This window comes from Pantherophis guttatus, chromosome 6, assembly GCF_059756535.1.
Source record: "Pantherophis guttatus breed Tessera chromosome 6, ASM5975653v1, whole genome shotgun sequence".
Lineage (NCBI taxonomy): Eukaryota > Metazoa > Chordata > Lepidosauria > Squamata > Colubridae > Pantherophis > Pantherophis guttatus.
In genome coordinates this window covers 98359788-98373620 of record NC_142068.1, presented here as the reverse complement: position 1 = coordinate 98373620, position 13833 = coordinate 98359788, and the positions used below count along the sequence as shown (strand labels likewise).

The window sequence follows — 13833 nt, the reverse complement described above, 5'->3', positions numbered from 1 at the left end:
AACTTGCTCCCCTTGCTCTGAACTCTGAAGAGCCATCTTCACAGTTGAAACTCACAGATTCCTGGTCTGACAGGGAGAAGAAATAAAATAAGCAGAAAAAAATTTACTCCCTTCTTTTTTCCCCCAGTGCCATCTCATTACTTCCAGCATTTGGATCACACAGGCAGGCGAGTGGACTACTATGACAGACCTGAATTATCACTGGGCTCCTATGAATACCTAGCTACTGTTGACTACTGCAAGGTATCTCTACTTGTATTTATTATTTATTTTATTTACAGTGAGAGACCAGTAGGCTAAATGACAAATTCTTGGGGAAAGTCTACATTCAGTGCTTTTCAGTTGGTGTCAGAGCACAAACAAGTAGGCAGGAATTATATAGATTTCGTTAATCCTGACTATTGGAAAATGACAGAATATTTAGCCCTGGATTAAGTTAAATTCATTGGTTAAGGTGGACAGGGGGACACACTCTGGACTTGATTTTCATCTCTGGTCAGTGGTTGAATGATCTTGGTAGAGGGGACTTAGACATCAAACCCTTGTCATGGACAGATCATTCCCTCCTTCACTTGGACTTAAGCCGCTTCCCCCCACCGCAGGGAGACGGAACCGACCAGATGGTTCCGTCCCAGGCGCCTGATGGACCCTGAAAGGTTCCTGATGGAGCTTGGGCCGTTTCCTGAGACCCTGGCACATGACTTGACCAAAGACCTGGTGGCCGCCTGGGATAGTGCGGCCGCCGGAGCTTTGATCGCGTCGTGCCTTTGCGGCCTCTGACCCGATGCCGATCTCAATTGGCTCCTTGGTTCTCCGAGGAGCTGAGAGAGATGAAGCGTCGGAAAAGATGCCTAGAGAGCGTCTGGAGGACTAGTCAATCCAAATCTGACCGGACACAGGTGGGGTCTTATATCAAGACTTACCTAGTGGCGATAAAAGCGGCAAAATCTAACTATTTTTCCGCTCTTATCGCATCTGCAGAGAACCGCCCAGCCGCTCTGTTTAGGGTGACCCACTCCCTTCTTTGGCGGGGAATGCGGGAAGATCCCTTGCAGGGTCGAGCTGAGGATTTTGTGCAATTCCTGCATGATAAAGTCGCTCAGATTTGGGAAGGCTTGGACTCCGACTGGGTGAGTCCAGGGAGGGAGACGGGGATTGGTCTTGAGAATGTTATCTGGGAAGAGTTTGACCCTGTGACTCCCGGGGACGTGGACAGGATTCTGGGAAGGATTCTGGGAAGGCTTAGTGCTTATTGGACCCATGTCCCTCCTGGTTGGTACTGGCCTCCCGGGAGGTTACACGAGGCTGGCTCCAGGGGATTATAAATGCTTCTTTGAATGAGGGTGCCTTTCCCGCCGCCTTGAAAGAGCCGGTGGTGAGGCCCCTCCTCAAGCCATCCCTGGACCCGGCTGTATTAGCAAACTATCGTCCGGTCTCCGATCTTCGTTTTGTAGCAAAGGTTGTTGAAAGTGTGGTGGCACGACAGCTACCCCAGTACCTGGAGGAAGCTGTCGATCTAGACCCTTACCAGTCGGGCTTCAGGCAGGGGTACAGCATGGAAACGGCATTGGTCGCATTGGTTGATGATCTCTGGAGGGCTCGGGACAGGGGTTGCTCCTCTGTCCTGGTCCTATTAGATCTCTCAGCAGCTTTTGATACCATCGACCATGGTATCATGCTGCAGCGGTTGAGGGGGTTAGGAATAGGGGGCACCGTTTTGCGGTGGTTCTCCTCCTTCCTCTCCGACCATTCACAGTTTGTGTTGGCAGGGGGGCAGAGGCCGACCTCGAGGCGCCTTGCTTGGGGGGTGCCGCAGGGGTTGGTCCTCTCGCCCCTTCTGTTCAACATTTATGTGAAGTCGCTGGGTGAGATCATCCGTGGTTTTGGGGTGAGAGTCCACCAGTACGCTGATGACACTTAGCTGTACATCTCTACCCCAGACCACCCCAATGATGCCCTTGATGTGATGTTCCACTGCCTGGAGGCCGTGCGGGTCTGGATGGGGAGAAACTTCAACCCTTCCAAGACTGAGTGGCTGTGGCTTCCAGCGTCCCGGTATAGTCAGCTGGTGCCATCGCTGACTATTGGGGGTGAATCTTTGCCCCCCACAGAGAGGGCTCGCAATCTGGGTGTCCTCCTGGATGCACGGCTGTCTTTAGAAAAGCACATGACGGCTGTGGCCAGGGGGGCTTTTTATCAGGTTCACCTGATCCGCCAGTTGCGTCCCTTTCTAGATCGGGACGCCCTACGCACGGTCACTCATGCCCTTGTCACCTCCCGGCTGGACTACTGTAATGCTCTCTACATGGGGCTCCCCTTGAAGAGCTCTCGGAGGCTCCAACTGGTCCAGAATGCGGCTGCGCGAGTGGTTATGGGCGCAACTCGTTGCGCCCATGTAACACCCCTCCTGCGTGAGCTGCACTGGCTCCCAGTGGTCTTCCGGGTGCAATTCAAGATGTTGGTTACCACCTTTAAAGCGCTCCATGGCATAGGACCAGGGTATTTACGGAACCACCTTCTGCCACCAATAGCCTCCCACCGACCAGTTCGCTCCCAGAGAGAGGGACTCCTCAGGGTGCTGTCGGCCAAATTATGCCGGCTGGTGATACCCAGGAGGAGAGCCTTCTCAATGGGAGCTCCTGCCCTTTGGAACGAACTGCCCCTGGAAATACGTACAATCTCTAACCTCCGGGTTTTTCGCTGTGCCCTTAAGACCCTACTGTTCTGACAGGCGGGGCTGTCTATCTAAGTGGTTTTTAAATTGGAGTTTTAACTTGGGGTTTTAAATTTTGGCTGTAACTGTTTAATTGATTTTAATTACTTTTAATGATGTCTTATATTTATGTTTTTAAATTGGCTGTACACCGCCCCAAGTCCTTTGGGAGAAGGGCGGTATATAAATAACATTAACATTAACTCTGAACAATATAAATATCTTCTTGTTGGACTTTTTGTAGGCTGATTAAGCTGTCAATTACTAATGAACTCTTCCTTTATTTCTGGGTTGTGTCCAACATTCCTTTTGTACTTTTTCAACCTTGCCACCACTTCTCACTATTGGCTTTCCAGTGCTGCACTCAAGTTAAATGGGCAGAGAGACCATCCATCATTAATATTAATTATGATATAAGTAATTGTCTTTAAGGTTTAAGGAGCCACAGATCCGTTCAGAGAGGCTAATTTTAATTAAATTACTGTAAATCTCAGTAGAAACTAGTTCAGGTTCCAGACACAAGAGAACCAGCTACAACATGCCAAGAAACACAAAGGATTGCTCTGATGAATTTGAATTAGCCCTTATGGGGGTCGGAGGGGGCTTATTTTTATAAAATTAGATTTGCAGAATCTAGAGGCCAGCACCTTAAATAAAAGGGCTGTCAGGATAAAATGCAGTGTTTCTCTACTTTGGTAATTTTAAGATGGGTGGACTTCAACTCCCAGAATTCTCCTGGCCATCATATGGGGGAATTCTGAGAGTTGGTTCACAATATGCTAAAGTTGCCAAAGTTGATAAATGCTGATATAATGCTAATAGTCAGTACTGGAAAACTGTAAGAATTGCATTTGCAGTTTCTTTTAGTCCAGGCAGAAATACTGTTAAAGCTTGTTTCTTTCAAGACATACGATGATGGGAAAATGACTCAGTACTGTGCAATGAATAATTGTGCTTGTGTTCCTTTCTTGCAGAATAACAAATATCCCAACCCTCCTGCTTTTATTTTCATGATTGATGTGTCATATAATGCAGTACGGAGTGGCTTGGTCAGGCTGATATGTGAAGAACTGAAGACTCTCCTGGATTACCTCCCCAGGTACCTGCTGACATAAGATAGTGGTCCTAGTGAACTAATTTTTAATAATAAACTTTGATTATAATCAACCTATTTCAGTGAAACAGTCCAATCAGTCAATTAAGTATCCTATAAAATTAGAGGACTTCCCAGCTGCATTCTCAAACTTGGGATTTGGTCAGTAGATATTAGGGTACAATCATCTGTTGATGCTGTTATCTTTCTGCTTTTCAGTTTGATTTTGCAAGCCCATTTTATGCTATATTTCAGAGATCTCCAAACTTGGCAACTTTAAGCTTTGCTGTCTGAGGAACTCTGGGACTTGAAGTCCACAAGTCTTAAAGTTGCCAAGGTTTGAGACCCCTGCTATATTTATCATCTTTTTTTAACAGAGAAGGAACTACGGAAGAATCAGCCATCCGGGTGGGTTTTGTCACGTACAACAAAGTTCTGCACTTCTATAATGTCAAGAGCTCCCTGGCACAGCCGCAAATGATGGTAGTTTCGGATATAGCAGATATGTTTGTACCTTTGCTTGATGGCTTTCTTGTGAAAGTGAATGAGTCTCGAACAGTTTTTACCAGGTAAGCAAAACTCAATCTATGCTATGAGCATTAGCAAATTGATGCAGGTAATTCCTGATTTATGACCACAATTGTGACCAGAATTCTATTGCTAAGAAAGTCAGTTGCTAAGTGAATCACACACTTTTTAACAAACTTTTAGTCATGGTCGTTAAGCAGATCACTGCATTTGTTAAGTGACAATGCAGTCATAAGTAAATTCAGCTTCCCTGATTGACTTTGCTTATCAGAGGCTGGCATCACCAGAGGCTGGTGATCATGTGACCCCAGGACAGTGAAACTCTCATAAATACATGCCTGTTGCAAACGTCCCCAAATTTTGATCACATGACCATGGGAAAACTGCAACAGTTGCAAATGCAAGAACCAGTCATAAGTCACTTTTTCCAGCGCCATTGTAACTTTGAACGGTTGCTAAGCAATGGTTGTAAGTTGAGGACTACCTGTACATTCTGTTATATATCTTCTCATTGTTCTTAGTAACCTGAAAGTGCCAGGCTTTTAATGAGTTCTAGGCCATCTCAGGCAAGGTAAGCAATCATTAGAATGAGCATTGCCATCACAAAAAGGCTTTCGTGAGGAAGCGTGGCCATGGGGTACTGCAAACAACCGTAAAGGTGAGCCTGTTGCCAAGCACCCAAAATGTGATCACATGACCATGTGGTGCAGCCATTTTAAGTTTAGAAACAGGTCATAAATAGCTCTGGGGAAATCTGTCATAACATAAGAAGGGAAGGACTATCTGGAACACATATAACTGGAAATGCTGAAAATATCAAACATTGCTTTGTTGTTTTTAACTGGTAAGATACAAATTACTATAGGTAATTTGAATTAATTTCTTGTCCTTCAAACCACATTGCAATGTACAACATTGTTCCTGAACATTCAAATATGCTTGCTGAGTTGATTTAATCAATCAATCAATCAATCTTTATTTTACAGTGCACAGATCTGCACAAAAAATTAAACATTAAAATAAAATAAAGCAAAACGACATAACTGAACAGATCGGAGCATAGTAATATATTACCATTGATGATGAAATCATCAGTGGGCGATCAAGGTTTGCCTAATTTTACAGACAATGTAACAAAACTTTACTATGTATGAATCATACTGATTTGACAATATTAGCTGTACATAAAAGAGATCAGAATTTCCAAGATATTTAACCATGTAATTATTATAAGATGAGTTTGTGACTCCCTATAGAGGGGGCAGAATTGACGCTCCCAGTTCTTCCACCCACAAGGAATAGGCATTCTTCTAGAATGTGCTGTCATTTTCTCTCCAGGTTTAAGAATCACACTCATTTTGAGTGTGGGGTTTTTTTTTATTAAGTTTTTGCTAGAAATATGACCATTTTGTTGTTGTTCACATTTGCTGCGCTAGTGCCTTCTGATTTGTTAAATCAGTTGTTTTCAACTGAATTAACAGGAAGGGATATAAGCATTTTGCATAAAGTGGACTGTTTCGCTGGTTATTAGAACTATAGAAAAAGTGACTACTCTGTTAACTTGAAGTTGGATAGGATTGAGAGAGAAAAACATGAATTTATTCTTAAAATTAAAGGCATCTTTAGTGTTATCCCATTAAGCAAAAGTAAATAATCTCTGAATTGGAAGAGGAGGAAGAGAGCAATCGTGGGAAAGTACTGCTGCTTTTGATCAGTTCCTGCTTATACACTCTGAGTTGTTTAATTATTTCCATGCTTGTTTTTTACCCTGCTTTATAGTAGGAAGTTTTTTGATAGACCAAAAGTGCAAATTTAAATACTGAAGTGATGGCCTTCTACCCTGTAAATCAAAATTAGGCAGATACAAAAAATATAATAAACTTGACTTACTCCAGGAATAGGGCAGCGTGGTGGCTGACAGTTAAGATGCTGGATTTGTTGACTGGAAAACCAGCAGTCTGGGTTCAAGACCCGAGCCCCACATGACGTGGTGAGCTCCTGTCCTTGCTTCAGCTTCTGCCAAACTAGCATACAGGTGCAAGTAGATAAATAGGTACTACTTTGGTAGGAAGGTAACAGCACTCAGTGATGTCATGGAAATGTCTTTGGATAGCGCTGGCTTAATAGAAACGGAGATGAGCACAATCTCCTATAGTCAGCAACAACTAGTGGAGTAAAATCCACAAGGACTCTTTTACCTTACTCCCAAAATACAGTAGATGGGTTTTTCCCTCCAGAAGTTCTAATTGGCTTGAATAAAGCATCTATGCTAATTGATAAGAAATAACTTGAACACTGATGCTAGAGATTTGCCTAAACTTTGACTTTGATTTTCATCATTTTGCAGCCTGTTGGATCAGATCCCAGAAATGTTTGCTGATACAAGAGAAACAGAAACAGTGTTTGCTCCAGTGATTCAGGCTGGCATGGAAGCTCTAAAGGTTAGTTTTTATGCTCCTCAGCACCTTAATTTGACTTGATTTTTCTCAGTCTCTTCCTTTTTTTGAGTATTCTGTAAACTTCTCAAGACAGCAGCACTCTATATCAAGTGCTGAATCCAGTTTATTTATTATATGGTAACTGAACCATATAGAATTTTATATAATTCTAGGTAGTACTTATCAGGCAGAAAAATCTGTAATGTGAATGCAGAGGATCTTGAGCAATATGGATAAAATGTTAAGCACTTCACATAAATTGATATTTGGATTTTTAAAATTATTTTTTTGCAACATGTTGGGAATAAGATCAGTATGTAAGTGCCAGTTGTAAAAGATGGATCACTTGAAAAGCTACATTTGCTTTTCATTGAAAAGCCTTTTACATTTTAATATAAATGATGGCGTGGAGAAGGGCTCTTAAGGACCAAAGAGTCTCAAATGGTCACTTCAAGGACCCTTCCATGTTTGTTTACAGGCTGCAGACTGTGCTGGCAAGCTTTTCATATTTCACACATCGCTGCCTATAGCAGAGGCTCCAGGAAAGCTGAAGAACAGAGATGACAAGAAACTGATGAATACTGATAAAGAAAAGGTAAATGATTATATTCCAACAGAAGTAGGCTAAGGGAGGAAGTCTGATTATGATTTCTTATGTCTCCTTAATTGCTTTGTGCCTTTTGCCGCCCCCCCCCCGCCCCCTTCCAACTCTTCCCATTGCAATGATCTGTCCATCATCCCAACCTGAACCAGGTTTGTTGGTTTATTTAGAAATTGCTCATCTCCCTCACAGAAGGAATCTGGGTGGTTTACAAACGAATGAAAAACATAAAATCTGAATATAAGAATATTAAAATGTGGGCAAGGATAGGTAAAATTGAATATTATATAATGAAAAAGACGGGGAGGGTCTTCAGATTGCTAGTGTTCCTCTGTGAGCCTCAAATGAGATGGCAGCCCAGGAAGGCCAGGAGAGCCTCCTTACCTTCCTTAGCTCAGGGTTGAGGGGAGGAACAGGATTCCAAAGGGAACCAGCAGAGAAGGCTCCCTTCTTGGAAATCTTCACTGATTAAAGCCCCTCACCACAACAGACAGAAAAACAAAATTTGCTGAATGAAATTCCTGAGATAGGAAAATCTTAGAACTTTTTCTTCCTTCAGCTGTCATAGCCAAATAAAGAAACCCAGTCATATATAAATCATGGATTGAACACCAAAGAAGAGAAATTGTAACATAAACATTCAGAAGACTTAATTGTCATAGCAAATATATGCATCCTTTTGAACTGCAGTCCTTTGAATATCAGGTTGCGTTCTGCTCTTTGAAAGCCCATCTGGTTCCTTTTTTCAATCATTTTCTTCTTTATTGTGTTTTCAGCAAATAATCTATTTGCCCAAGACCTGAGTTTAGTAAATCAGTGAGAAGCAGTTTGAAACATAATATTTTATTCATATTTCAGTGCTGTTTTTAAACTGTATTTTTTTCTGAAAGAGTATCCAGGTATGATTAAAATAAATAATAAATTACTATTTTGATGGTATTTCCACTGTAACTTCCCTCTTCCATTTTTTTGCCTAGAGATCATTCTACGTAAGTCTTTTCAGAAAAAAAAAGAAAGAAATGCTAAGCTTTTCTTATTGGAAGATAATTGTGGGTTCCTTATCCATTAAAGCAACAAAAATTCTGGAAGAAAAAACTGTATTAGAAAAAATTAAATCGTTTTGCAAAGTTTTCTTAAGAAATTTCTAAAAATGATTTGTGAGATTGTTGATGCAAGTTGTAATTCAACCAACAAATATGGTAATTTTGAAATATGAGGCTCTATTTATTTTTGTATACCACCTTTATTATTTTTACACATAATCCATTCAAACATATCCAACACACCTTCCTCCTCTTACTTTCCCCACAACAACAACCCTGTGAGGTGGATTGAGTGACTGGCCCAAGGTCACCCAACCAGCTTTCATGCCTAAGGCGAGACTAGAACTCCCAATCTCCCACTTTCTAGCTTGACGCCTTTTAACCACTAGATCACCTGGCTTTTATAGGCAGGAAATAACATATTACCTAATTGGTTTTACTTTTATTTTTGCTCACATGTTTAGGACAAAGGAGATAATTCTAAGATGGGATTTTCCAAATTGCTCAATATTTATCCTGTTTTCTGTTTACCCTTTTTATCTGCTTTAGACTCTGTTTCAGCCTCAAACGAATTTCTACAACAACTTAGCCAAGGATTGTGTGGCCCAAGGCTGCTGTGTGGACCTTTTCCTTTTCCCAAATCAGTATTTGGATGTAGCTACCTTGGGGGTTGTTCCATATCAGACTGGTGGCTCCATTTATAAATACACATATTTTCAGGTATGATTTGTCTTGGCTTTAACATCTGTTCATTTATATTACTTTATGGCTGCAATTATGGTCTCAAAGGAGAGAGGGCAAGTAATAAAACTACCATATTTTTCGGAGTATAAGATGCACCTTTTTCCCCCCTAAAAGGAGGTGAAAATTTATACTTATATACCGAATGTAGCCCCGCCCACCCACTGGCCCACACCCTTTGGTCTCTACCTCACAGCAGTTACCTATTTGCAAGCAAACAGCAAGAAAAAAGCTTTCAGCTTCAGCACAGGCTAATTAGTACAAGTTGATTCCATCGGCCTCCCGACTCTCAGCTGATTTGCTCTCACCTGTTTTGCGCAGGGCTCTGCTGCTTGCTGCAAAGAGGTAAATTGCTGGAGCAGAGTTTTTTTTCCTTGTGCTAATCAAGCTATGCTAAAAACGAAAATGAAAGTAAAGCAGGCTGTTTGCTGTTTGCTGCAACAAGGCAAAATTGCTCAGAGACAGAGGCAGATTTATTTTTCTTCTTTTTCTCACCAAAAAAGATAGGTGCGTCTTATACTCCGGTGCGTCTTATACTCCGAAAAATATGGTATTTCAGGAGCCAGGTAGAATCAGTACTAGCTCAAGTTAGTTCAATAGGAGATCGGTATACACTTGGCTTCTACATAAGTTTAAAAAGTAAAGAACGGTGAAGTTGATTATTCTTCACAGCATAATTTTGAATTGTTCAGGTGGATTTCTGTGGTTTAGGCACCTTGCAGTGAAAAAATAAACGTTCTGGACTTGTAGACTACAGTGTATATTGCAGATGATACTTTTTTAAAGAGTTTCTAAGTGATTTAGAGTTTAGATCCTACATAAACTGGATGTACAAGACAGTGGTCTTAGTTGGAGTGCTATTCAGGGTCTGTTACAAATCACCTGTGTGTCAACCATGTGACATGTTGATTGTGTATTTTAGGTGGAAACAGATCAGGAACGCTTCTTGAATGATTTACGTAAAGATGTTCAAAAAGAAATTGGATTTGATGCTGTGATGAGAGTACGTACTAGCACAGGTAAGCACATATCTATATATCAAAAACATACATCTAATCAGTAAATACTGAATCAGCCCCTTGAAGTGATCCAGACAAGAAACACCAATTCTGAATACTAATACTACCTTTATTGTAAAGTGACAGGAACAGAATTTTGCAAGTACCTCTCACCTCCCTTACTTTTGCTCTTCTGAAAAATAGGGAAGGTCCCTTCTGAGATGCTTTCTCTACCGTCCCCCTCACACCTCCTTCAGTCTCAGATTTCATTTTTCAGACCATTGCCTAGGCTCTGTCTCTTCCTCCTGTCATTCCCAAGGTCATTCCCACATACCATTACAGTGAATGAGAACACCTAAGGTTTAACTGCAGACTTTGCAGACTTTCCCTATAGTGGTCCTGCCGCTCACCTTTGCTTAAATTCTGGACTGACTTAAGTCTATAAATCAAGTTAAGTTAAAAGATAAGATAACCTTTATTGTCATTTTTCTGTCAAACTGAGTGGAGGAATTAGCATTCTCTGTGACTAGATACAATAAAATCCTTTATCAGCCTTTCAAAACATTCCATAATTATGGACGTAAGTGCAACCTAAAGATAATCATTAAGGCCCATAAACTTCTTAGGCACTGGCAAAACAATTGCAGTCTTAAAATAGGAAGGCCTGCTGCAATGAAAGATTGAAAATATCTGTAAGAACACAAGCCAAGTCATCTGCACACTCCCTAAGAACTCGCCCAGGGATATTATCTGGGCCTGCCACTTTCCAAATGTTAACTTTCCTCAATGTCCTCCAGACAGAGGTAACATCAAAGCCAAGCACTTGCTCATCAGTGCTTAGGAGCATACCTTTCCTTGCAGGGGTACTATCTGATGCCTCGAATCGTCCCAAAAATTTGTTCAGTGAGAATTGCTGAATTCTCCACCATCCTAAGCCCAAGATTGACTTCAATGTGATATGCAAACCCAGTCCTTAAAAGATTTCATCTTGGATAAGGTTTTTTTTGTTCGTTCTCTAGGTATTCGAGCAACAGACTTCTTTGGAGCTTTCTGTATGAGCAATACAACAGATGTGGAATTAGCAGGCTTAGACTGTGACAAAACAATCACTGTGGAATTTAAACATGATGACAAGCTAAGAGAAGAAAGTGGGGCCTTGCTTCAGGTAATTCCTGTGTAAGGGATGCTGTTGGGTATGCAGGCAGTGGTTCTTGGGGAGGATATCTTCTTTTGTATAGTCGAATGGCAATCAACTTTATTTAGCACAGAATTCACACTTTTTCTTGGTGGACAGTGTGAAAGGATAACAATGATCCATTCAGTGGGTAAGTTTAAGATCTTAGGCTCTCTTTTTCCTGGTTCTATGCCCTCCCACTATGCCTCTACACTGAGAGCATATGCACCAAAGACAAATTCCTTGTGTGTCCAATCACACTTGCCCAATAAAGAATTGAATTGAATTGAATTGAATTGAATTGAATTGAATTGAATTGAATTGAGAGTTCAATCCAGGGGCATCTAATGTTTGTTCATAAAAGCAGTACTATCCATAGAAAGTAATGGGAAGCTAGGAGTTGACTGAAATCTTTGATGTACACATTTTAACAGTTCTGTTTATAAATCTTTCTCATGTAGTGTGCTGTATTATATACCAGTTGTGCAGGACAGAGGCGTCTGCGCATTCACAATCTCTCCCTGAACTGCTGCACACAGCTGGCTGATCTTTATAGGAACTGTGAGACAGACACACTTATCAACTTTTTGGCTAAATTTGGTAAGGACAATCTTGTAATTGTTTCATAGGAGGGAAACCTTGTTTTTTTGAGAGCACAAAAAGCTTTTAGTGGCAGGCTGCAAGAACAAAACTTCCTGGATTCTTCCAGTGCTGCAGATAGAGTTGTAAATAAATAATTGATTTTAAGAGATAAGAGAGCACACTGGCAGTGAACATCAGTGTGAAAATAACTGGTTGCCCTTATTATTTTATCGATTTATTTATTTATTTATTATAAAATTTATTTGCTGCCTATTTCGTATCCAATGACTCAATATTAATAATTTCCTTTAACAGATGAATAGCTTAGCTAACTGCTTTTCTAATCAGGAACTTTTTTTTCCTGAAGCATATCGTGGAGTACTGAACAATCCAGTCAAAACCGTGAGAGATACATTGATCAATCAGTGTGCCCAGATCTTAGCATGCTATCGAAAAAACTGTGCTAGCCCTTCTTCTGCTGGACAGGTAACTCCTACAACTTGGTGATGGATACTAATCCTGAATCAGGGCACTGAGATTGGCCCTACGTCATGTCAGTTGTTAAGCAGTTCATCACATGACTGCACCTAATTTTATAATCTTTTTTATGAAAGTTGTTAATTGAATCACCATGGTCATTAAGCAAAAGCCAGTTATAAAGAGAACATGGCAGTTTTTAAGCAAATCTACAATGAGTTTTATTTTGCCAGAAACCAAAAATAAATGCCCCGTTTTTGGCAAAAAAAAAAAAAAAAAAAGTAAAAAAATCATGGTCAAATGACCACAGGACGCAGCAAACAACCGTAAATGCAGGCGAGTTGCTGAGCACTCAAAATGCAGATGTTATCGGCTGTTATCAAGGGGGTGGGGCTAGCCATTAAAACTTCAAATAAGTAGCTTTGGGGAGGAGATCTGTCAGAATTTCAAACAGTCACTAAGTGTCCAGTTGTAAGTTGAGGACTACCTGAATATATTGTTTAATCAACAAAAGTCCTTATGATATTCTGGTTTCTCCTGCAGTGGTACATACAAACACTTAGGACAGTATTCATATCATATTGCATTTGATCATTGTATTTATGTCCCATTTTTCCTACAGAAGCTCAAGGTAGGGTAAACAGCATTCCCTTCCCCACTTTTTCTACTAACGCTAACTCTATGTAGGAAAGAGAGCAGCAGAGCCAGGAGGAGGAATTAAATGAAGGATTAGTTTAGAGACCCTAGCAACCACCCTGGAATGCTGTTAAACTTTATCTAGCTTACCCAAGTGCTGAGTCTGAGAAGATTCCTGTGCATAGGATTTAGCAGGAAACAGTAATTTGGAACTACTGTGTGTAGATCAGAGGTGGGGGGGTGGGTTGTTTTTTTTTTTTTTTTTTTTTGCCTGGCACTCTTAACACTGGTGGTGGGTTGGGCTGAAGCAGAATGATTGGCCCTGGCTGAAGGTCTTTTCAGAGCCAGTCTAATACCTTAATCATTACACCATGCAGATTCTCAATTACGGAAATATTTGAAAAAGTGTTCATACATGGATGGGTTTTAATAAAGCATGGTTTGCGGCCATTGCCTGTTTGTTTTGCACAGCCTACTCACCATGCAAGCATTAAATTGCAGAAAACAGTAATTCAGAAATACCCAAAGCATACATTTCCACAGTTGTATCTCCCCAATTACCAAAGCTGGAACTGTAAGGGGTATTCTCATAGTAGTTGAAAGTGCTTGTCTGTGGTTGGAATATTGTATGGTTCAAGAGAGCTGATTTAGTTAAGGCATCAGAATAGAAAACAGGGGACTCTGAATTCTAGTTGTTAAGTTAATCACACAGCTGTTAAGTGAATCTGGCTTCCCCATTGACTTTGCTTGTCAGAAGGTTGAAAAATCTGATCACATCACCCCGGGACATTGCAACTGTCATAAATATG

General features: G+C 41.0%; 1 protein-coding gene across 8 annotated transcripts in view; it reads left to right on the top strand.

Annotated features, from left to right (window-relative positions):
- The window catches only part of SEC24C (SEC24 homolog C, COPII component), a 44494-nt gene that overhangs the window by 26037 nt on the left and 4624 nt on the right, over window positions 1–13833 (top strand). For all 8 annotated transcript variants that reach the window (XM_034435283.3, XM_087872313.1, XM_087872315.1 and 5 more), the window contains 10 exons: window positions 128–243; window positions 3688–3812; window positions 4184–4375; window positions 6682–6775; window positions 7251–7367; window positions 8966–9136; window positions 10080–10176; window positions 11175–11320; window positions 11791–11929; window positions 12279–12397. In XM_034435283.3, the coding sequence (XP_034291174.2) occupies window positions 128–243; window positions 3688–3812; window positions 4184–4375; window positions 6682–6775; window positions 7251–7367; window positions 8966–9136; window positions 10080–10176; window positions 11175–11320; window positions 11791–11929; window positions 12279–12397 (1316 nt within the window). The remainder of the gene's footprint in view (window positions 1–127; window positions 244–3687; window positions 3813–4183; window positions 4376–6681; window positions 6776–7250; window positions 7368–8965; window positions 9137–10079; window positions 10177–11174; window positions 11321–11790; window positions 11930–12278; window positions 12398–13833) is intronic.